The sequence below is a fragment of the Phyllostomus hastatus genome, unplaced genomic scaffold, assembly GCF_019186645.2.
Source record: "Phyllostomus hastatus isolate PE091 unplaced genomic scaffold, TTU_PhHast_1.1 phas_contig_948, whole genome shotgun sequence".
NCBI lineage: Eukaryota > Metazoa > Chordata > Mammalia > Chiroptera > Phyllostomidae > Phyllostomus > Phyllostomus hastatus.
In genome coordinates, this window is record NW_025333993.1 from 125446 (window position 1) to 147071 (window position 21626).

The following is a 21626-nucleotide window of genomic DNA, read 5'->3' on the forward strand; positions in this document are numbered from 1 at the left end:
CAGGGGCGCGGTGCGCCAGCGGGAATCCCGGAGGCGCCGCACCTGCCTGGCATCTCCTGAGCTGCAGCAGCAGACCCCGGGGGCTGTGGACAGGCGCCCCACCCACAGCACTGCCACAGGTGTCACCCTAGCCCCTCACCTCCACTGGCATCGGTGAGCTCCGTTCTCCGAAGGAAGCCCAAGTAGCCAGTCCTTGCCCAGATGGTCTGGGTGTCTCCAAAGCTCAGCCGGGCACTGAAGTGGTCAGCGTGAAGCGCCTCCTCCCCGTGGACGGTGTAGTAGCCTGTGGCATTGTGGGGGCTGCTAACCCAGATCTGTGGGGCCCGGAGGACAAGAATGAGCTGAGGTTCTCTCATGAGATATCCACACACCAAGAGAACTTAAGAATTAACACCACACAAAGGCAGGGGTGTTTTCAGTGTCTCTCTTCCTGTGAACCAAGTTAAAGTGACAGGCACAGAAAGCAAACAAGTAACTTTTCTCTCCTCCAGATGGAGCGCTCCTCTCCAGGACTGCAAAGTGGACGAGCTCACGGGGCGACTTCCGCTCCTCACGTCAAACCACTGCTGTCAGTAAGGACAGGGAATGACGGACACGCCCACAGGGGGACGCGCGGTGAAGTGAGGCTCGCTGAGTGGGCGAGCACCGCACAGACTGAACCCACACACGTGTCATCCACGTGCCCTCGCTGGGTGCACACGTGCAGGAAGGACCCAGTGTCACCGCCCCCACATGTCTCTAAACACAGGGCCCCTCTAGGACCCACAGTCGGCTCCCCGGACCGAGCACCGGCTCCAGACATCCCCATAAGGCAGCACCCTAAGAGGAGACAGGGCAGCCAACAGGGCCTTCTGCCACAAGAGGTGGGGTCCCAGCCCAGCACAGACCCTCTGTGACCATCTCGGGGCACAAAGTGGCCCTCATAGGCTTGGGTCCCACCCGTCAGAAGGGGAGGCCCCACACCAACGCCAACCCCACCCACCGCCGGACTGGCGCATCTTCCCAGGAGAACACTGAGCGGCCCCGGGAGGCCCCAGGCCCACGCCCACCTCGTCTCAGTGAGACTGAGACTGGGCAGTGTCTGGATGACCACCCAAGTGCCACCTACCAGGACCCTGGAGGCGGGCCACACCAGAGACCACCAGGGGCCTTGTGCCCCCCTGGTGCCAGGACACTGGTTCCATGGCACGTCCCTAGAGCCCGGAGCTGGGGGCAGGAGGTCCGACCTGGGCACTCGGGCTGAGATCTGCATGCTCCCTGCCAGCCCGCCTCCAGGCAGTAGTCCCACTGTCCCAGACTACTCTGGACGCACGTGCATGAACCAAGTGTATGGACATGATGATTCCTGCACAGCACGGGCGTGCCAGGGGGCAAGTCCTCAGGAGCAGAGGACCCCTGCCTCCAGCCCTGGCGCCTGCGCTGTGCCAGCCTGTCCCTCAGGGCTGTGGCTCCTGGCTTGGTGCACGAACCGTATTTTAACGGACCTCTGCTTTCTCCATGCTGATGGCTCTGGTGTGGCTCCTGGAGCCTCTCAGAACCTACAAAACTCAAGGTTTCCCTCTGCTGGCAGGGTACCCGGAATGGGAACTCACCCCAGGGGACCCCGAGATCCTACCCAGGCTCTGGGTACAGGACCACAAACGTGCCTGGGGTGGGGAAGGGCAAAGAGCTTGGCAGATTCCCAAAAGCATGTGTGACCCCAAAGGGCTTAGAACCCACGACTCTGGGGCAGATGGGAAGAGGGAGAGGAGCAGCTCCCGGGGTGCACGAGGCTCCAGAACACAACTCCCCGGCCTCACCTCTCCCAGGTGTGAGTCTCCGAGGGGCCCCTTGGTCTCAGTGTGCGCGATGATGACCTTCACTCCAGGGAGAATCTGGGAGGAGAACCACGCCCACATCAAAGACAACACAAGACTCCTGACTCGGTGACATCAGAAACGACAGCTCTCAGAAACCGATCCCTACGACATGGCATGCACATGTGAGTGACCAGGAGGTTTAAAGCCAACGTGAACTTGAATGTGAACAGAAATAACACTTTAATAGATAAAAATACATGAGAATCTTAGGGAAATTACCTCCGTTCCTAAGACCAGACCCTATTTTGAATGTCACTGAGGGGCACAGAGGGTCTCCATACGCATCTGCTCTACCTGGAGTCTTTCAACAGGAGGGCCACCGAGGACCACCTCCCCCTCGCAGGAACCCACAAGTCAGGAGGGCCGTCCAGCCCCGCCACTCAGCTGTGCCCCAGCCCAGCATGCAAACGCTCTGTCCACGGCTTCATCCAGCTCCTAGTTCTGGGCCGGGGCGCTAACCGTGACTTGGAGTCGGTCCAGCCCTGGGCCGCCTGCTCTGTGTCGATGGAGGACAGACAGGCACCAGCTCTCACCCAGGAGCCATGGAGAACAGTCCAGGTCAGGGGCCCCACCCCTGCCCAGTCCTGGGGAGACCTCGCTGGGCCCGGGTCAGACCACGTGGCTGCTCCAGGCGTGGTCACCTGTCCTGTGGCGTTTCCTCACATATAAAAAGGGAAATGACAGTGAGGTCCTCCGGGAAGATGAGCAGGGACAAGGGGTCACAGGAGGGGCGTGAGTGTAGGCCGTTGCCCACGATCAGGGCCAGGCCCTCCTCCCACTGTCACTGTGCCCTCGCCACACACTGTCCTCTGGGACAGTCCCGTTTTCCTGGACAATGCTGGGGCCTCTGACCCCTCTCCATGGGGCGCCCTGAACCCTGACACCAGAACTCTTTCCAGAAGACAAATTCATCAGGCACAAATCATTCTAAAAGCAAAAGAGGAGGGGAAAAAACTCCATCAAAAGCGGGAGGAGGGGTGATTAAAACAACGATGGAACTGTCTTAAGTGACAAATTACAAAACACAAAAAAGAACTGTTTTGAGACTTAATGACACAGAAAAAATAAGCTAAGTTTACAAAGAGAGCGAAGCAGAGCCATCCACTGGGCATGCGCTCCAGCAATGTGCTCAGAAAGGGGAGGTCACTGCCCGTATTCGCCTCTCAGAAGGTCTCCCCCAAGTCACGTTAAAGACAGGCATAGGGAGGCATGTTTCCACAGGCCGGCACCTGTGCGGGGGTCCACGAGTGCCCCCACTCCGCCTCCCCTCCCCCAGCTCAGCTCCAGCGGTGCTGGTCTCCCTCCCGAGAGCCCTCTGCCCTAGGCCCTGGGGCTGCCCCTGCCCCCCCACCCCCCCTCCAGTGCACACACAAGGGCTCCTCTCCAGGCACCTTGCTGCCTCCTGAGGCAGCTGCGGCCACAGCAGTGTGCAAGCAGAGTCAGGCGGCCCTCCAGGCTGCCTGGGTTGGGGGTGGTCTGTTCCTGGCCATGCTGGACACGTGGCCCTGTCCACTATCCTGCTGTCCCCTGGCCATGGCACAGGGCAGCTGCCAGGTCACACCATCTTCATCACACGGCCTCATCGGCATGTGGACTTTCCTCCCTCCTCCCAGCCTCCCCTGGTTCTGAAGACCCCTGTACTCCGGGGCCTGGGCCTGCCGACCCCTCCCCGGTGCTCACGGTGTTAACCAGGGCACCTCCGGTGTTCTCACCCTCACCCCCCAGCCCCCCACACACCTCCCAACCCCCATGCACCCACGGGGCCTCAGCAGGCCTGGACTGGCTTCGATGGCAAATTGCAACATGGGTCTAGGACTCCACCTGCTGCCCAAGGCCCTGCTGGAGACCCCTTCCTGGCTGTCGCCTGGGCCAAGGGCTGAACTGTGGGGTCGTGCTGGCCCTTGCTCCGGGACTGTGTGAAGACCTTGGGCCTGACCTGAGGAGGCCGACGGCCTCGAGCCCCTTGGTGGGAGTTCCTTCTGTGGTCCCGCCCCTGAAGCCCGTCCTTGGCTTTGACCTCAGACGTGCCTGTAAGGCCTTAACCCAGCCCTTGCGTGAGTCTGCAGCAGGGGAGGCCTCCCGTGTCCGCCTGGCCCACCCGCAGCCGTCCGTGTCCACCAGGAGAAACGCAGCGTCCACTACCTTTCCAGACTCCGTCAGCGGCAGACTGTGCGGAGAACCTCGCTCTACCAGACGGACCCTAAAAATTAACAAGGGGAAAATTTCAGAATACAATTTACAACACAGGTAGTGACCTCCAAAAAGGCAACTCATAAGATAATCAGAAATTATCACTGTGACACTCAGTCCTTTGACAACACCTGAGACTTTGGCCTTCCATAGGACCTTGTTGTGACCGCAACTGGTGCCTTCAGGTGCCACAGGGGACGCACTCTACCTGCCTGGCTCGCCTGGCACAGCTCAGGGCAGGAGCCTGTTCCAGGTTTCTCTGGGGGCGTCTGCAAGCTGCACTGTGGCCCCGTTTGAGGGCCCAGGCCTGCACCCGGGCCTCAAGGCTGGGAGAGCCGCGCACCTGCAGGCTGGCTGCAGCTGCAGCACACGTTTACTGGTGGGAGCACTAGGTCCCACCCCAAAACGGTATGGCGTAAGAACGTCCTTGCTATCAGTTGGTTTACTCGTCCTCAGCCCCATAAAAAGCTAAATGTCAAATGCTCGGTCACTCCCATGGCTCTTCTGCTTGTGGGAATGAGAGACAAAGGGACACTGACTGAGCCTCAAGGACACAGGGATGCAGAGAGGGAGACCCGGGCTCCCCCAGGAGAGACTGGCCAATGGCTGGCCAGGCGCCGGGGGTCTGGTCAGGGCTGACCTGGCCGCACCACCTCACCCATGGTGCCGAGGGCAGTTACCTGTCGTGGCGCAGTGCCCTCATGTCCACGTAGACCGTTGTGGGGTCCGGGCCGGCCGTGCCCTGGAAGGAGAGCATCGCGTCTGCATCTACGCGCACAGCCGCCCAACAGCTCCTCCCCGCCGCCGGGAAGGCAGCAGCTCGGCTCCGGCGGTGAGTCTGCCCAGGGACACTGCTGCCTTCCAGCCAAACACCTGCGCGGCTTGGTGACATCGAGTGAGAGCTAGTAACACCGAACGAACATGCCCGACTGTACGACTGTGCATTTCAGTTCTAACAGCTGGGCTCTACGTTGTGGTGAGAACATCACCTCAGGAGTTTGGGGGGCATTTCCACCCAGCCGCGGGCCAGGCCTGGCTCTCTCCAGCTGACCTAATTCCGTGGGGGGCTGGCCACAGCAGAGGCTCGGTCAGGGTCGGCGGAGTGATGGCCTCCCTTCCCTCACCTCTGACACTGGGACCCTGAGTGAAGTGAGTTACGTCCCATTTTATTAGATAAGGAACAGCGGGTTAAAGGGACACTCTGCTCTACATCTCTCTCTGAAGATCGCAGACAACACAGCCAAACTGCTTCACTGAGACCCAACAGCCCTTTCCTCCAGAGGTCATGCTTGAATGCTAAATTCTTGAAAACAGTTTTACCCTTAAATTTGATTACAAAGGAGCTTTTACAATATGTAAAATAATATCCCTTGTGAGCAAAGTCAGACAGCAAAAGAAACATGTATTTGTCTGGAGTTGAGGAGAAGGCCACAGGAACTCATGGGGGAAGCACAGAGGCACCTCGAGGTCGAGGTCAAGGTCGTACCTGCTCAGCCAGCTTTCCCAGCCTGTTGGGCTGACAGAGGCAAAGGAGGCCAGAAGAGCGAGACAGGAGGAGACAGCCACAGGAGACAAACAGAAAGCAACAGGCCACGTGAGAAACACACGGTAAGAGACAGCAAAACGCATCACTGCCTCTCAAAGGGAAAATGCAAATACCCCAGTGAGACTCCGCACCCGCACACGGTGTGCCGACAGACAGAGGGGGTGACCTTCCAACACCAAGTCAGGGGGCGCGACTCCTCTGCAGCTGCTGACTACACCACCAGCAGCCCAGGGCTCGGTCCCACTCCTACAACAGGGAGGGCGTGAGGGGGGCACCCCAGCCCACCCCCTCTGCCCAGGGCAAGCGTCTGAGGCTTGGAGTGGCCGGCACAGTCTCACGGCTGGCCCGGACTCGGCTGCTCTGGGAGGAAGGCCGAGCGGAGCCAAGGCTCTGGAAACAAGAGCGAGCCCCACCCCAGGGCCCTCCCTGCTCTGGGTCCAGTGCTGCCTTTCCTCTAACAACTGCCTCGTCTGTGTGGGTGGGCAGGCGTCCAGAGCGTCTTTAGAAAGAAGTGACACTGAGATAGTAGTACAGGATCGGGAAAACAACCAGAGTCTCCTGAGAAGCTGCCAACTGCTCTGCAGTTACTGTTCAATCTCTGCAACTTCATGTTTCCTTTTAGGAAGCACCAGTACAACACCTTAATGTCTCAAGTATGAATTCAAGGCAATACGAATTACCACACTGATGTTTCAATTTAAAACTGCTAGATGTCTTAAAACAATGCTTATTGTTGTTTTAAAAAGTTCACTGCACATTGTATCCAACTTAGATTCTTCCACGTAAGAAAAAGTCACTGTTCAAAAACAATTTGTTTTTTCCAAGTAAGCCTTGTTCACGAAGAGCATGGATTCTAGTCAAACCTCGGTTCTTGAGCGTCTTGGTTCTCAAACAATCTGGTTCTTGACCAAGTTGTTCAAGGATAAAACGTCTCAGTGTCTGGGCAAACTCTGGTCTCGATTCCCTACCCAACAACCCTTTCTTTCAGCTGATACCTGTACGACCAGTCACATGTCTCTCGGGCGACAAAGGAGATTCGGTATTCGAGCAAATTGCTTCTCAAACAGTTTTCCAGAATGAATTAAGTTCAAGAACTGAGGTTTCACTGTATCTTTTAAAAGAACCCTCGTAGGTCTCCAAGATAAACTATTTGGAAATGAAACAGCAAAGGCTCAGAGGGTGAGAGGTGGACATGGCCAGCACAACAAAGAGCAAAGGTTCAAACACTGTCCGTCTGGGGCGCCCAGTGCAGCCACCTTACCTGGAGGCAGATGGCCACGTTGACCCTGCACCCGAACGTGGTGCTCACGGCACGCGCGGGCAGGCCCAGGTCCTTGAACAGCTTGGAGAAGGACTGTGTCAGCGCGATCCGGGGTCGCTCCTCAGCAACCACCATACATGTGCGCACACACGACAGGTTCACCCCCTTCATCTGTGGGGGTGGGGGAGAAGCAGGGTGAGATCGGGCCCTCCGCACTGTTTTAGGAAGCTCCTGAGGGGACCCATGTGCGACCTGAATGTGTACCCCACCTCCTCTGCCTTGGCCTCAGCCTACAAAACTCTAAGTACAGAAGTGCTCGAGGTTACCCACCTGCTCCACATCCACACCAGCCCTCCCGCTCACCTGGCTGTAGCTCCACAGGGCTCTCTCTCCTGGCTCCTGCCCCAGGTCCTTAGGGGTCCTGAGGCCTCCAAGATGCACCCAGAGCTAGTGTCAGACCTGTTCCCTCCCCATGCTCCCCCATACCCTTGACCATGTACCTGTCCCAAGCCAGCCCCACACCCCAGCCCACCCCATGCCCTTGTCTCCTGCCACATGGGTGCGCAGATGCAGGGAGCAACTTCCCTCTGCACAGGTGTGGTGGGGGGTGAGTGAGGAGTTGCCAGCAGGGGGGGTGCTGGGATGAAGTGACACGGAGCCAGTGTGGTTCAGTGCCTGGTGAGGGTTTGCTCTGTTTCCACAACTGCTTAGAGCTATGTTAGGGGTCTTTTTTTTTAGGTTCCAGTGGCCCGGTTAAGAGCTAACCTGGGAACCCCAGGCTTTGGTACTTCCTGAGGAGAGACGCAGGACAGCAGGGCACGGGCAGCCCTGGGCACAGGTGCACTCACCCTGAGGACACCTGTCTGTGCGCCCAGGCCCTTGGTGCACATCTCCATGACCGAGTAGGAGCAGAAGGTGACGCGGGCCTTGTACTGGCTCACAGCTGACAGCCACAGGGACACGTTGCTTTCCAGCTCCAGCGGGGGCACCAGCACGGACTGGTGTCCAGAGTAGACACTGTGGGGCCATAGAGAGTCAAGTCAGCTGCAGCCGCTCTGCCCAGGTGCATCACCTGTGCATTCCAGATACCCTGCCTGCCTGTGTCAATGCGCCCGAGGTGGCGCCTCTTTCCTTTTTCAAGGATGGAACAGGGGGACAACTCTCTCTAACGTCCAGTGGGAGTTTCCGTGGAAAAAGCACTGTGGGGGCAGGGGGGCAATGCACAGGGGGTCCCGGTTTCCCTCCAGCACCACAGTTAGGGAAAGGTCTGCTGGCTGGGGACTCGGTGTTCTGACTCCAAAGACCTGCCGCTGGTAGTCCCTTCCCAATCACCAGTAATGGATAATGTCTGCACTTAACAAGAAACGTATTTTCACTCTTTTACTCAATTTCAGACCCAGACTCAAACCCACCCCACCCCCAAAGAAACCCCCTCACACGTGGATCTTTGACTTTCTGGCACCAAAAATGCATCTTAGAATGTTAAAGTTCTAAAGAACTACACGTAGTGCCAACCCAGCAGGTGGAGTACCTGCACACTCACATGCACACCCTCCACTCTTACCTGCTCTCACCTGCACAGTATACCTCCACTCACCTGTACACTCTTCCCCCTCACTCACTTGTACACTCTACCTGTATACTCACCTATACACTCTACCTGCACACTCTACCTGCAAACTTACTGGAACATTCTTCCTGTATGCACCTGCACACTCACCCATACACTTTTCCTGCATTAATCTGTACACTCACCCATACTCTTTCTCTTTACCTCCACTTACTTGCACACTTACCTGCATACTATACCTGAACATTCACCTATAATCTTTATCTCCACTCACCTCACCTGCACCCTCACCTATACTCTCTCCCTCCACTCACATGCATGCTATATGCACACTCTACCTGCGCACTACCCGAACTCCACTTCCAGTCACACCCTACCTGCACACTCACCTGCATACTCTACCTCCACTCAGCTGCATGTTCTACCCGCACACTCACCTGCACAGGCACCACAGGGCGAAGCCGAGGCCACAGTAGGGGTCAAGACAGATGGCGATCTGCCTGGAGGGGTACAGCTCACACTGCAGCTTTATGGAGCGGCACAAGGCACTTGTGGCTGCATGTGACATCTTAGGGGGGAAATGCACGGTCTGCTCAGTGATGCGCAGAAGGACAGGGACTGACAACAGTGCCTGCCGTCCACCACACATCTACCTCCTGAAAGGACGGCTGGCTCACAATCCCGCACAAACCCAATAATGCCCAGGAAATGGCACATCAAAAATCTCCTTCATGAGATCTCAGGATGATAAACAATCTTAATGAAGCACTTAGCTCCTGGTAAGGAGATGGGCCGTGAAAGCCATACGCTCCTTGAGGCCAGTCAGCCATAAATCCACAAGCTCAGACATTACCATAAAACATCAGAATGTGTATTACTCAGAGGCTAACACAACTGTGGACTTCACTGGCATCAAAGACAAGCGTGAAGGAACTACACTGTTGCTTCAGGCTCTGGGTGAGAGGAAAGGCCCCCACACACCTGCACCCAACACCCTTTCTCCCCACTGCTATGCGAGGGGCTGAGGCAGCAGGAGCTACACCCAAAGGACCCACCTTCACACCCGCTAAGATCCCTGTAGTCGACACACTGAAGTCCAGGTACGCCAGCATGTCCGGGGAGGGCGGCCTGAACACACTCGCCACCTTCTTTTTTGGTATGTCATCTGTGAAGGGGAGACGCCTGTTAACACTTCTTCAGGCTCGCACGGGAGAGGTGAGCCCTGGCGAGGATGCTCAGGACAGGTGCTGGGCTATGGGAGCCGGGCTGTGCGTGAGTGGGGAAGCTCACTTCAGCCCCCCAGGGAACACTGCATGGTGTGGACCCACCGTGACAGTGCTGATGGTGTGGGTGAGGGGCGGCGGGCGAGACGAACGTGCAAGGGAGGAAAGGGGCCACAGAGCTGCAGGGGAGTCCTCCGGTCAGCAGTAGGAGGGTCACAGAAGCTGAGGTCAGCCAGGGTCAGCAAGAACTCTGGCAGTGAGGGAGCCGCAGGCACACTCCTGTGCCTGTTGGCGGGTGCCGGGAACAGTCCGTGGCCTCCTCTCAGACGTGGTGCCCTGGAGTGCCAGGGCAGACGAGTATGATGGGGTAGAAAGGAGTCCTGTCTGCTCGTTGCCTGGCACCCATGTGGCTGCATATCTCAAGTCACCAAAGGAGCCTGTGCAGGACTGCTTGTCTGGGGCATCGTGATGAGGTTCGGGGGACATTCTCAGCCCTCGGCTGACCTGACCACCCAAGGCAGAGAGATGGGGCTTTCAGACCTCTCAGCTGTCCCACAAGCAGCATTTCATTTCATGGGATGAGGCAGCATTCACCAATGACAGGAACGAGGGAAGGGTGTATGTGCATGCGTGCACACATACTGCGGGCCTGTCCATGTCCCCACAACTGCCACCCCCGTGCAGGCATGACAGACAGCCGTGGGCCACGGGCACACAAGTCTCAGGCAGGGATCTTCGCTCCCCACTGGCGGTACAGACCCCACCATGAGTGACGTGAACTGCACCTCGTCTCCCTCCATCCCACGAGACCAGTCCCAGCGGTGGAAACAGCTGCCGGGAGCAAGGCAGCAGGCGCCCTTTGGCAGCCCCTCACCATTCACTTCGGCTCATCTGGGGGGCGACAGTGCAATCCCGACCACAACGAAGGGGAGGAGGTTCGGCCCGGTGCGGACCCGCATGCACACCAACAGCGCGATGACGTGTACCTGTATCTAGGATGGTGGGCCAGGTCCTGACGTCCACGGTGGCTGCCGCTTCCTTGGACTTCAGCAGCCGCATGATGGCCTGCGTGGTGAGGACGCAGGCAGACTTGCTGACCTGAAGGGCACAGGGACCAAAGGCCCAGTGAGACATGGCGCCCGGGTGCAAACCCCTACACAGGAACGGCCCCGAAGAGATGACCAGACGCTGGGAGGAGAGACCCTTGGGCCCACGGGCACACAGGCAGGCCCACAGTGAGGTCGGCCCTGCGGGGCCACAGCGTGCACTCACCTCCACAATCATCTTGACAGTCGGAAGCGTGGTAGAGAGGTTCTGGGGGTGCGGGGGCCGCACAGTGACCGGCACGCAGCCGCAGTACAGGCAGCCGTAGAAGGCAGCAATGAGGTCCACCCCTGGGGAGACACAAGGTCAGAGGCTCAGCGTGGGGGCTGAGCATAGCTCGCCGTGTCTAGTGTCATGCCACGGCAAAAAAGACACAGGGACACAATCTGCTTCACCTGGCAAAGCTGCTACTTCCCCAACTAATGAGACCCGTGTCGAACACAGCCCTGCGAGGGAGGGGCAGAAGCGCTCCCCTCGGCCAGTGGGCTCCCCGCAGGCCCAGATGGCCAGGGAGGTCGGCAGCCCTGGAGACAGGCTGGGACGTCCCTGCCTAGTTCTCGACCACACACGGTAACGCAGGACCACCAGAGTGTCCCTTCATCTTTTCTATACGTTCAAAACTCCCTGTAATTAACACCCGTTCGGAAATGTACCACTTAAAATCCATTTTCTCTTGAACTCAGTACAACTTGAGAACACCTGTGCCCTCACGGCCTGTGCCCCTTCTAGACGCTGCCCTCAGATCAGCCAAGGCCCCACCCGGCATCCTCAGGCCACAAGACATCAAAGTCTCAGGCTGTTCCAGTTCCGGAGTCAACACAAGTGTGCCGCGTTTAACCCAGTTAGTGGGTTTCACCAGATTACAACTCCCAAGGCCCCACCAGTTAACTAGGAATGTAACCATCTGGGCCGGGGGCAGCTCAGTATGCTAATTAGCAGGGGCCTGAGCCTGCCCACTCGTCCAGGCTGGTCCTACCACTGCTGCCCGGCGACCACCCATGCGCTCTGTGCTTGCGGCCAGCTCAGGCGAGGATCAAGTGAGGGCCACACCGAGGACTGGCACACAGCATTTCTAACACACGTGAGCATTCTCACACCCAGTGTCGTCACTCTCAATGCGCCACAAACACACGATCAAACTGAACATAAAGAGGGGTCAGCGAGAACTTGTTTGGTGAGCTGGCACAGCTCCTACTGTCCCTGCGACCTTCCTCTTCTCCCAGCGTCGCCGGCAACACATCAGCCCCACCTTCTGCTGCTTCCAGAAAGCGTGGCTCCTTCATCGCTGGGGTCACACACGCCCTTGAGAACTGGAAGACAGGCTTGGATTCTCCAAGGATTGGACAACACACAGGCCTGTGCCTCTGCAGAGCACCTGCACCACTGGGACTTCTGGGCCCTCCCGCCAGGCTACTCTCCACCTGCTCTTTTTCTTTTTTTAAAGATTTTATTTATTTACTTTTAGAGAGAAGGGGAAAAGGAGGGAGGAAGGGAGAGAAACACCGGTGTGTGAGAGAAACATCGAGTGGCTGCTTCTTGCATACTGGCCTGCAGCCCAGGCATGTGCCCCGACCAGGGTCAAACCGGTGACCTTTTGGTTCGCAGGCCAGTGCTCAATCCACTGAGCCACAGCAGCCAGGGCCCCTCCATCTGCTCTTCAGTGTTTAAAATGTAAACTTAGAACTTCATCATGCTTTTTCTTTTCTTCATTAAACATTTTTTATGAACAGTGTAAAACATGCCCCAAAGTAGAGAAAAGTATCAGCCATTTTCATCACTAAGATTCTCAATTACCAGGACTGCACTGTCTGTCTCCCTGTGCTTTAGCATTTAAGGAAAGGGCCTATTTATTAGTTTTATGGCTAAAAAATGAAAAAGAAATAAGAGAATCTCACTAACCCCTAGTGAATTCGGAATGTAGAACACTGAGCACCACGAGAGGAGAGACAACCAACATGTGGTTTCTGAGGAAAGAGCTCAGTGCCGTCCCAGTCCCGGAGAGGGGCCGGGCCTGCATCTGCGCTGGAGCCCGGACCTGTGCTCCAGATCCGGGGTCTGGTGGCTGTGCCACAGCCCGGCAGGGAACACAGCGCCCCGGGAACGTGCTGACTGGCTGGGTCATGCTGGGTCTTTGGTAGACAAATTGTAAGGGTAGTGGGGAAGAGGCTTCAGTAGATTTATCAGATTTAAGAAAAATTGGCAGACTAAAGTACGTTTAGGAATCAAATGATAAAGAAATGGAAGAAATGACGGCCCCAGGAGCCAGGAAAGAGGCTGCTTTTGGTCGAGTCAAGAGGCTGCGGCTGGGGAAGGCAGGCACAGGGACTTCTGGGTACCTGACAAAGACCGATTTCTTGACCTGGCTGGTGGTGACAAGGGTGTTGCTTTCTACTAATAAAATGTGGCGGAGAGACAGGGGAAGTACAGCCAGATGAAAAGCAGAAGGATAACAGAGGCTATGCTGCTAAAAAGTCTCAGTCTAACCACAATTAGATTACGGTTATTTACAAGGGGGTACAGACGTGTCAAGAAGCTAAGTGTAACCGCTAAGGCCCTATGTGCGGTCTCAGGAGCTGGACTGCTATGGTTGCAGTGGTGCAGGGCCGCAGGCCAGGAGGCCCCCAGAGTCCCCACAATAGTCCATGGGCAAAGGTGACCGTGACACCAGCACCCCGGGACTATCCCATAAGAGAAGACCCGAGGGGCGTGGGTGCTTGTGGAGGAGGCGTCTGGGTGAGTTTTGTGACATCTTGGTGTGCTTACCTGGGGGGTAGACCAAAGCCACATGGTCCCCAATGCTCAGTCTTGCCTTCTCCATCAGAGCAGCGGCCACCCTCTCAGCCTTTCTGTGCAGCTGGACACAGGTCGCAGTGCTCGTCACCGTGCCCTAGGAAATCATGGAGCCACACTGAGCTGTGCAGCAGCGGGTTCGCTCCTCGCACACACCATGTACGCTCCACTGGCCCCCACAGGGCAGCTGGGCGGACTGACCTTGGCATTCAGCAGCAGAAACAGCGGGTGGTCGGGAGTGGTGTGGGCCCGCCACTGCAGCACATCGGGCAGGAACAGGAACTGCGCAGAGAGGCCACCTCAGTCCTCCTCAGTGACACGCGAGAGGCGCCCTCCTCCCCCTCCCAGATACTGGCCTGTTACCTTCCTGGCCTGGTCGCTGTCTTCCAGGTGAGCCAGCTCCCGCCCAGAGGCCTGTGCAATTCTCTTCCCAGCAACCAGATTCCCCACGATCATGGAGGCTGGTCCCACCTCTAGAAAAGGGGAGGGTGCCAAATGAGAAGCTGATGACCTCTGCTGGCACGTCCACTTCTCATCTGAATTAGGTACCTGACTCTTCACTATGACACAGATGTTCGGGCAGCCCAGTGAATGGTTCACGGCAACACAGTGAATATGCAGCAGGCATTCGCCGTGATGCCATGCCAGGCAACGAGGGGTTTCCTTGATGTTCAGCTACAGGGTTTATGCCAAATGACAAAGAGAATCTCTCTCTTAAGCATACGCAATACCAGACTGAGAAATTTACCAAATGGCACAGATGTGGGGGAATATGATTTGACCTTAGCCACAGCTAAACGCTTAATATGTTTCATTGTTCTACTGTATTTTATGTACAAAATAGGAAATTAAATTTCCCTTATTAAATGTATTTTACTTAATGATATTTTAGTGTTCCATAATCAGGAAAAAAAGCCATTTACTAAAAATTCACATAACCAAAGAATGAAAAACTATATATAACAGTTAAACAGGGAAAGGAAACTGACCACCTTCTGAGCCTCCCCAGGCCCCACCAGCCCCTGGCCACAGCGGGTCACAGGGCTCAGGGAGAAGCACGCACCCCCTGCCCTGCCGTGAGCACTGCAGCGGCTGACAGAGGTGCTTCAGGTCCCCATGCTCCAGGTCTGCTCTTGGGCAGCATGTCCACTCCCTGGGAGCCAGGGCCTTGCCATCCAAGCTACAATGTCAGGCTTGAATTTAGCCACCAAGCCGGGTCTAACAGGCAGGTGGAAGCGACCACACCAGCGATGTGGTAAAGTTCTCGCTTACATGGCTCAGTTCTAAGGAGGGAGAAGCTGGTGACTGGCCTGGTGTGCCACTCACTCTGGCTCCCAACCCTAACGGGTTTGCACTATTTAACCATGACGGTGCCTGCCACCCATCTAAGACTGTTATGCACAACTAACCTGGCTGTTTCTGGCGCGGTTTGGGAAGGTTGGTGACACAGGTGTGCGGGCACATTAGCACATTGCACGGGTGCAGCGTCCCCTCCAGAAAACGCTGTTTGGCTTCAGAGACGTGAACCCCTCCAAGAGGAGCCTTGGGCAAGGTGTTGGCAGGAACCAGAGCCAGACAGTACACGCCCACCTGGTGGATGCTGTCAATGGCCTGCAAGGGGGGACACAGGACAGGAGGGACTTCTTCTGAGACCCGACACAGTGCACATGCTGACCACCTGCAGGCTGCTAGGAAGATGAAGGCTGGTGAGGACATTCCAATCCAAAGGTCAAGAAGACAGAGTGACCTCAGGATACTTTGTTAAATGAGAAAACAAGGTGAACATGCGTATCCTTTCTATCATTTAACACACACACAGTGTCTGTATACACGTGGTCATAAAACTGTAACCGCTTAAATTGAAAAACAGGAAGTCCGAGAAGCCCCAAAGCCCTGTTAAATGACCCCCTGTGCGAGGAGGGAACGCACAGGGGCAGAAGCTGGGCTCCTCTGAGTATACTCTGCTTGCCTCAGAACCACATACGTATTTTACATACAAAACACTTAAAATATTTAAAAGCAACCCCTAACAACTGAAAATAAAGTAAAACAAATGAACCCCGCCGAACTGGAATCAGGTTGGTGGCACAGCCCCACAGAGAGAGTCTATTTAAAGCGACTTTAAACATGGTTATTTGATGAGTCCACACCAAGTGGGATAGGCCCTGTGGGAGAAAAAAAACAAGTGGAAAAACCCTCTCCAGCTGCTCGCACAGATCGCAGCCTCAGAGGCAGGCACAGACTGTGGTTCTGCAACCGCAGGGTGGGTAGCGCGGCCTGAGGCCAAGGACAGGGTCTGCTGGAGCAGTTCAGTGTGGGAGAAAGGAGACCAGTGGGTCAGGTGAGAGCCCTGCGGTCTTGAACTGAGTTAAAATTAGCGACGTAAGCTCCTGATGTAGGTAACCTTGCAGACAGACATTTCCTACTCTGTCCACTGGAAAAAGCCCAGAGACGGTGACTAAGCTGGCAACAGCAAGTGCCCAGATGGTGGTCCCAAATTCTCTCTCCCCTGGAAGGCAGCTAGGGTCCCAGCCCTGACAGGTCAGAGACGGGAAAGGCGCCGCCTCCCAGGCATCTGAGCTTCCTGTTCTCTGGTACGGCCGCGAAGGATCACAGGTATTACAAACGGCCTCATTAGCCAGACGGAAGAGGCTCTGACTGATGACTGAAAAGTAACTATAACATTTCGAAAATACATCCAGTATGTTTAAATCCACTAGTTCACAATAGGACAAATAAAAAAAACAGAACCCAGTGGGTACTTTTATAGGATTCTAGGGAACCAGCTCCTTACTCTGAAATCAATCCCCGAGTCTGTTTTCCTGCATGACCTGCCCTCCAAGGCCCCAGGGGATTCCACAGGACAGCACTTTGTAGAAGAAACTCCTAAAGCTGCTCCAGGCAACGATGAGGGAGGAATGCGGGTATCAAAGCAGCACCGCCGTGAAGTCCTGACACATCAGTGGGTACAGCAATGCCAAACCGCGGCACCGTGTACCACCGTCTACAGAAGATCATTGTCAGAAATCCGAACCTGCGCCTGGCCGAGGGTCTAGATCTCACACCAGCATGCAGGAGCGACAGGACAGAGGGGCACGTTAAACGGCACCACGGAAGGGCAGTCCTCGGAATTCAGGCTCGCGAAACACACTGGACAAACGACCTGCTTCTGTCAGTAAACGAGCTGGGAGAAGATGGCAGAGAAGTCTACAGATGAAAAAGACTTTAAGACCTGCCCTGCCAAGCACAATTCCTTCCCTCACTTTGATTCTGAGGCTAACAAACAAACAAAACATTAGTGCGAAATTTGAATAATGACTAGATATTTCACTACATCAGATGTTGTTAGGATAAAAACTTAACAAAGTGGGGATAGAGGGAACATACCTCAACCTAATAAAGGCCATACATGACAAGCCCACTGGTGTAATATAGCTAATAGTGAGAAGCTGCAAATTTTTCTTCTAACATAAGAAACAAGACAAGAATGTCTATGCTTATCATTTTTATTCAACCTAGTACTACGAGTCCTAGCCTGAGCTAGGAGAAAAGAAATAAAAGGCATCCAAACTGAAAAGGAAAAAGAAAATCACCTCTATTTGAAGGTGCCATTATATCATATATAGTAAACCCTAAAGACATCTCCAAAAAAACAATTAGAAATATTAAACTGATTCAGTAAAGTTTCAGGATGCAAAAGCAATACATAAAAATCTGTTGCATTGCTAAACACTAATGATGAGCTACCAGAAAGAGAAATTAAGAAAATGATCCCATTTACAATTACATCAAAAAGAATAAAATACCTAAGAATAAATTTAGCCAGTGAGATAAAAGACATCTATATACACTGCAAATTATAAAACACTGATGAAAGAAATTGAACAAGAGCCAAATAAACAGAAAGATTTTCCAAATTCATGGAAAAAAAGAATATTCCTAAAATGTCCATACTACCCCAAGTCATCGACAGATTCAGTGTAATCCCAATCAAAATTTAAAGAGCATTTTTCACAAAAACAAAACAATCCTACAATTTGTACAGAACCACAAACAAGCCTAATGGCCACAGCAAATGAGGAAGAAGATCGAGGCTGGAAGCATCACGCTCCCTGATTTCAAACGATACCACACAGCTACAGTGATCACACAGGATGATACTGGCACAGAAACGGACACACAGATCAATGGAACAGAATGGAGAACTCAGAAATAAACTCACACTTACTTGGTCAAGTAATTCAAAACACAGAAGCCAAAAACATACAATGGAGAACCATTTCTTCAGTAAATGGTGTGGGGAAAACTGGACATCCACATATAAAACAATGAACCTAGACCACCGTCTTATATAAGAACAAACTCCAAATGGATGAAAGACCTGAAACCACATAAGACCTGAAACCAAAAAACTCCAAAGAGAAAACAGTGTAAACTCCTTGATATAGGCCTTGGCAATAATTTTTTGGATTTGACACCAAAGCAAAGGCAACAACATAAAAAATAAAGAAGTGGGGGTGCTAGATGAAACTAATAAGCTTCTGCACAGCAGACAAAACAGCAACGAAACAAAACAAAAAACCTCAAACAATCTAATTAAAAAGTGGACAGAGATCTGAATAGATATTTTTCCAAAGAGGACATACAGGTGGCCAACAGATATGTATGAAAAGATGCACAATGTCCCTAATCGTCGGGGAAATGCAAATTAACACTGTATCTGTCAGAATGGCAATCATCAATAGATCAACAAAGTAGCGAAGGTGAGGATGCGGAGAAAAGGGAACCCTCCTACACTGCCAGTGAGACTGTAAATTGGTGCAGCCGCTACGGAAAACAGTATGGAAATTCCTCAAAAAATTAAAAATAGAACTGCCATATGACTCAGGAACTCCACTTTTAGGTATTTATCTGAAGAAAACATAAACACTAACTGGGCAAGAAACATGCACCCCACGTTTATTGCAGGGTTATTTACAACAGCTAGTAAGTGAAAACACCCCAAGTGTCCATCGACACATGAACGGATAGAGGAAACGTGGAGGGTCAGAGAAAGATGCGACTGAGGAAGCAGCGGTGGAGAGAGGCTTTGCTCCTGGCTCTGAAGATGGAAGGTCAGAGCCAGATGCCAAGACGAGGAGGCAGCCTTCAGGAGCTGAAAAAGGCAAGAAACAGACACTGTCCTGGAGCCTCCAGGAGGGAGCACAGCCATGCTGGTGCCCTGGTCTTAGCCCACGGAGAGCTGTGTCAGAACGCTCACCTCCAGAAACGCGTGAAAACACACTTGTATTGTTTTAGGCCACTATGGTTACTGCAGAAACCATATCTGTTACTGCAGAAATAGAAAACTAGTAAAATTTTAAAAAGGAAAAAAAATGTGGAGTATACATACAATGGAATGTTATCCAACCACTACAAACGATAAAATCTTGCCATTTGCAATTGCATGACTGGAAGGACCTGGAGGGCATCAGGCTAGGTGAGACCAGTCAAACAGAGAGAGACCGTTCAGTGTGATCTCAGGTATATGTGGAATCTAAAACAAAGACAAAAACAAGCCGCGTTCACAGGTGCGCAGAACAGACTGGTGGCTGGCAGAGGCAGGAGGTGATGGATGGAGGGGAATGGGTCAAGTGTGTCCAGAGGCACCGACTTTCCCAATTACAACCAGTCCTGGCACGTAACATGCAGCGCGGTGACAGCAGCGTGTGTGTGAAAGCTGCTTAAGAGGACAGATCTTGAAAGTTTTCGTCACGAGAAAAAAGTCTGTAACTGTGTGCGGTGATGCTAACCAACCTGAACTGTGGAGATAATTTCACGATGTGGACAAATACCAAATCATTACGCTGTCCACCTTGGACTGATGTTACATGTCAATCATACCTCAACAAAATAAAACTTACAAAGAAATTATTGGTAATGATATTTATTTTTAAATAAATACCAACACCTATACAGATAAAATGACGTGATGTCTGGGATTTGCTTTGGAACTCTCCTGAGGAAGAAATGGGGGGCGGGGGACAGACAGACTTAATCGGGTTGACGAGTGTTGATGCAGGGCAGTAAGAACATAGGGGTTGTTACACTCTCCTTTTTATGTTTGGTGTATTGGAAATACTCTATCATAGCCCTGGCTGGTGCAGCTCAGTGGATTGAGTGCCAGCCTGTGAACCTAAGGGTCCTGGTTCGATTCCTGGTCAGGACAGATGCCTGGGTTGTGAGCCAGGTCCCCAGTAGGGGGCACGTGAGAGGCAAACACACACTGATATTTCTCTCTTTCTCCTTCCCTTCCCCTCTATCTAAAACATAAATTAAATCTTAAAAAAAAAGAGAAGTTGCACACTTTACTGAATGTAAATTCTACTCCCTTTCCCCTAAAAAAAAAATAAGAGTATGTTAATTTCCAGTTCAATACCCAAAAATATGGATGCCCTAGTGCAGAGAGGAAGGTGGCTGTGATGCATGACAATATGACGTGTCCAGAGGAGCGGGCAGAGGGCTCGGGGTCATAAGTACAGGTCAGCACTGTCGGTCACAACCTGCAACCACTGGAGAACCTACAGACTGGGTTCTAATGCAGGGATTCCTGATTAGCATAATTCCTAATACAGGGATTCACAGTGTCATTCTTTCAACTTTGCTGGACATTTGAAAATTTTCAGAATAAAATGTTGGAAAGTAACTGGTGCCGAAGTAGACAAGTGTTCGTGTTTCGCAGTCCACGCTGGGGGTCAGCCCAGGCCGAAGCTCTTTTCATTTAAAGTGGTTCTAGTGGACAACAGCTCTGGCTACTAGACAACAAAGGACACTGCGGCCCTCGGACAGACCGCGCAGTTTCAAATGCTGTTTCCTCCTCCTCCTCACAGGTCACATTCATTCAGTGCCTGCTGTGTGGGGGCAGCTCAGGGTAAAGAGGGGTCCCAGAAGCCATGAGTATCAACAAATCACCCCCACAAGTAGGCGTGGGGCACCTGGACATGCGGCCTCCTCGGCATGGTTCCAGAAAGGTGAAGGCATCCCAAACACCGAGCAGGAGCACAGACTCACCGCCTGCTCTGAAGGAATGAAACGGGGGATGCCCGGACACAGGGGGACTCGCTGGAACCACAGCCCAGCGGACAGGCAGGAGGGGAGCGCGCCCCACCCACCTGCAGCACGCGGCTCATCCACTGGAAGCTGTCCTCCTCGGAGGCGTCCGGCCGCTGCTCAGCCACGAGCACGATCCGGTCGTCGTGCAGCACTGTCACGGAGAACACGGCAATCCTGGGGGAGGACGAGGACAAAAGTGACCATCCGGCGAAGGATGCCCAAGGGGAGCAGACACCTCTTCTCACCTGAAGATGCAGAAGTCAATCGAACAGGGGCTTTAAAGAGTCATCATCACGGATCTTGAGAATTTAAAGTAACCAGTCACTAACCTTGCTGAGAATTTAAAAAGTAACCAGTCACGAATCTCCTCAAATGTGATGGAAAATTCCCTAAAAGCACCTGGTGCAAAGCAAAACCACCAGGCACACAGTTCAAAATTTTCCATAACGTAATGCTAATAATTGATAGATTCCTTTGTACAAAAATCCTTGTCTATATATTCTATGACTATATTTTTAATCTAACTGATTAAATCTGTCGCTCACTGAATTAATCTCCTTGTGTTTACTGGACTTGTTTCTCCCATCTCACTGTTAAGCATTTCAATACATTCTCCTTTTCTTCCTTCTTTTAGACTTGAGATGACACAGCTTTTTCCTGTACGACACGAAGCTGATTTCCCCATCACGCCACCAAGCGAGCGCGTCTGAGGTTCTCATTCTGGGCCTGTATGAACACACCCTCCTGTTCTCCCCTGTGGCTGGTGTGCGCGCACACACACGTGTGTGCACACACACTCTTTTATACAACAAACTTTACCCAGGATTAAACACCCCTTGTAGCATTTCCTGAATTTGTTTCTTAGTACCTCATCTGAAACTATCTTCATGGAAATGATCTTTCGGTGACCAAGCTTCAGAAACACACAGACCCATGAATGTTTTTATTTCAACTGCACTATTAAGTGACACTTTGGATAAATAAAAAATCT

At 53.2% G+C, this 21626-nt stretch overlaps 1 protein-coding gene across 6 annotated transcripts in view; it reads right to left on the reverse strand.

The window, feature by feature from the left end:
- The window catches only part of DIP2A (disco interacting protein 2 homolog A), a 104217-nt gene that overhangs the window by 3636 nt on the left and 78955 nt on the right, over positions 1-21626 (reverse strand). For 3 of the 6 annotated variants that reach the window (XM_045852466.1, XM_045852467.1, XM_045852464.1), the window contains 15 exons: positions 20695-20809; positions 14953-15154; positions 13907-14016; positions 13745-13825; positions 13517-13640; positions 10922-11043; positions 10636-10747; positions 9482-9591; positions 8864-8994; positions 7705-7873; positions 6857-7027; positions 4730-4791; positions 4002-4059; positions 1800-1874; positions 140-314 (listed from right to left, as the gene is read on the reverse strand). In XM_045852466.1, coding sequence (XP_045708422.1) covers positions 140-314; positions 1800-1874; positions 4002-4059; positions 4730-4791; positions 6857-7027; positions 7705-7873; positions 8864-8994; positions 9482-9591; positions 10636-10747; positions 10922-11043; positions 13517-13640; positions 13745-13825; positions 13907-14016; positions 14953-15154; positions 20695-20809 — 1817 coding nt within the window. Of the gene's footprint in view, positions 1-139; positions 315-1799; positions 1875-4001; positions 4060-4729; positions 4792-5535; positions 5566-6856; positions 7028-7704; positions 7874-8863; positions 8995-9481; positions 9592-10635; positions 10748-10921; positions 11044-13516; positions 13641-13744; positions 13826-13906; positions 14017-14952; positions 15155-20694; positions 20810-21626 lie in introns of those variants that run through there. The other 3 variants (XM_045852468.1, XM_045852465.1, XR_006787404.1) reach the window with 3 other exon arrangements.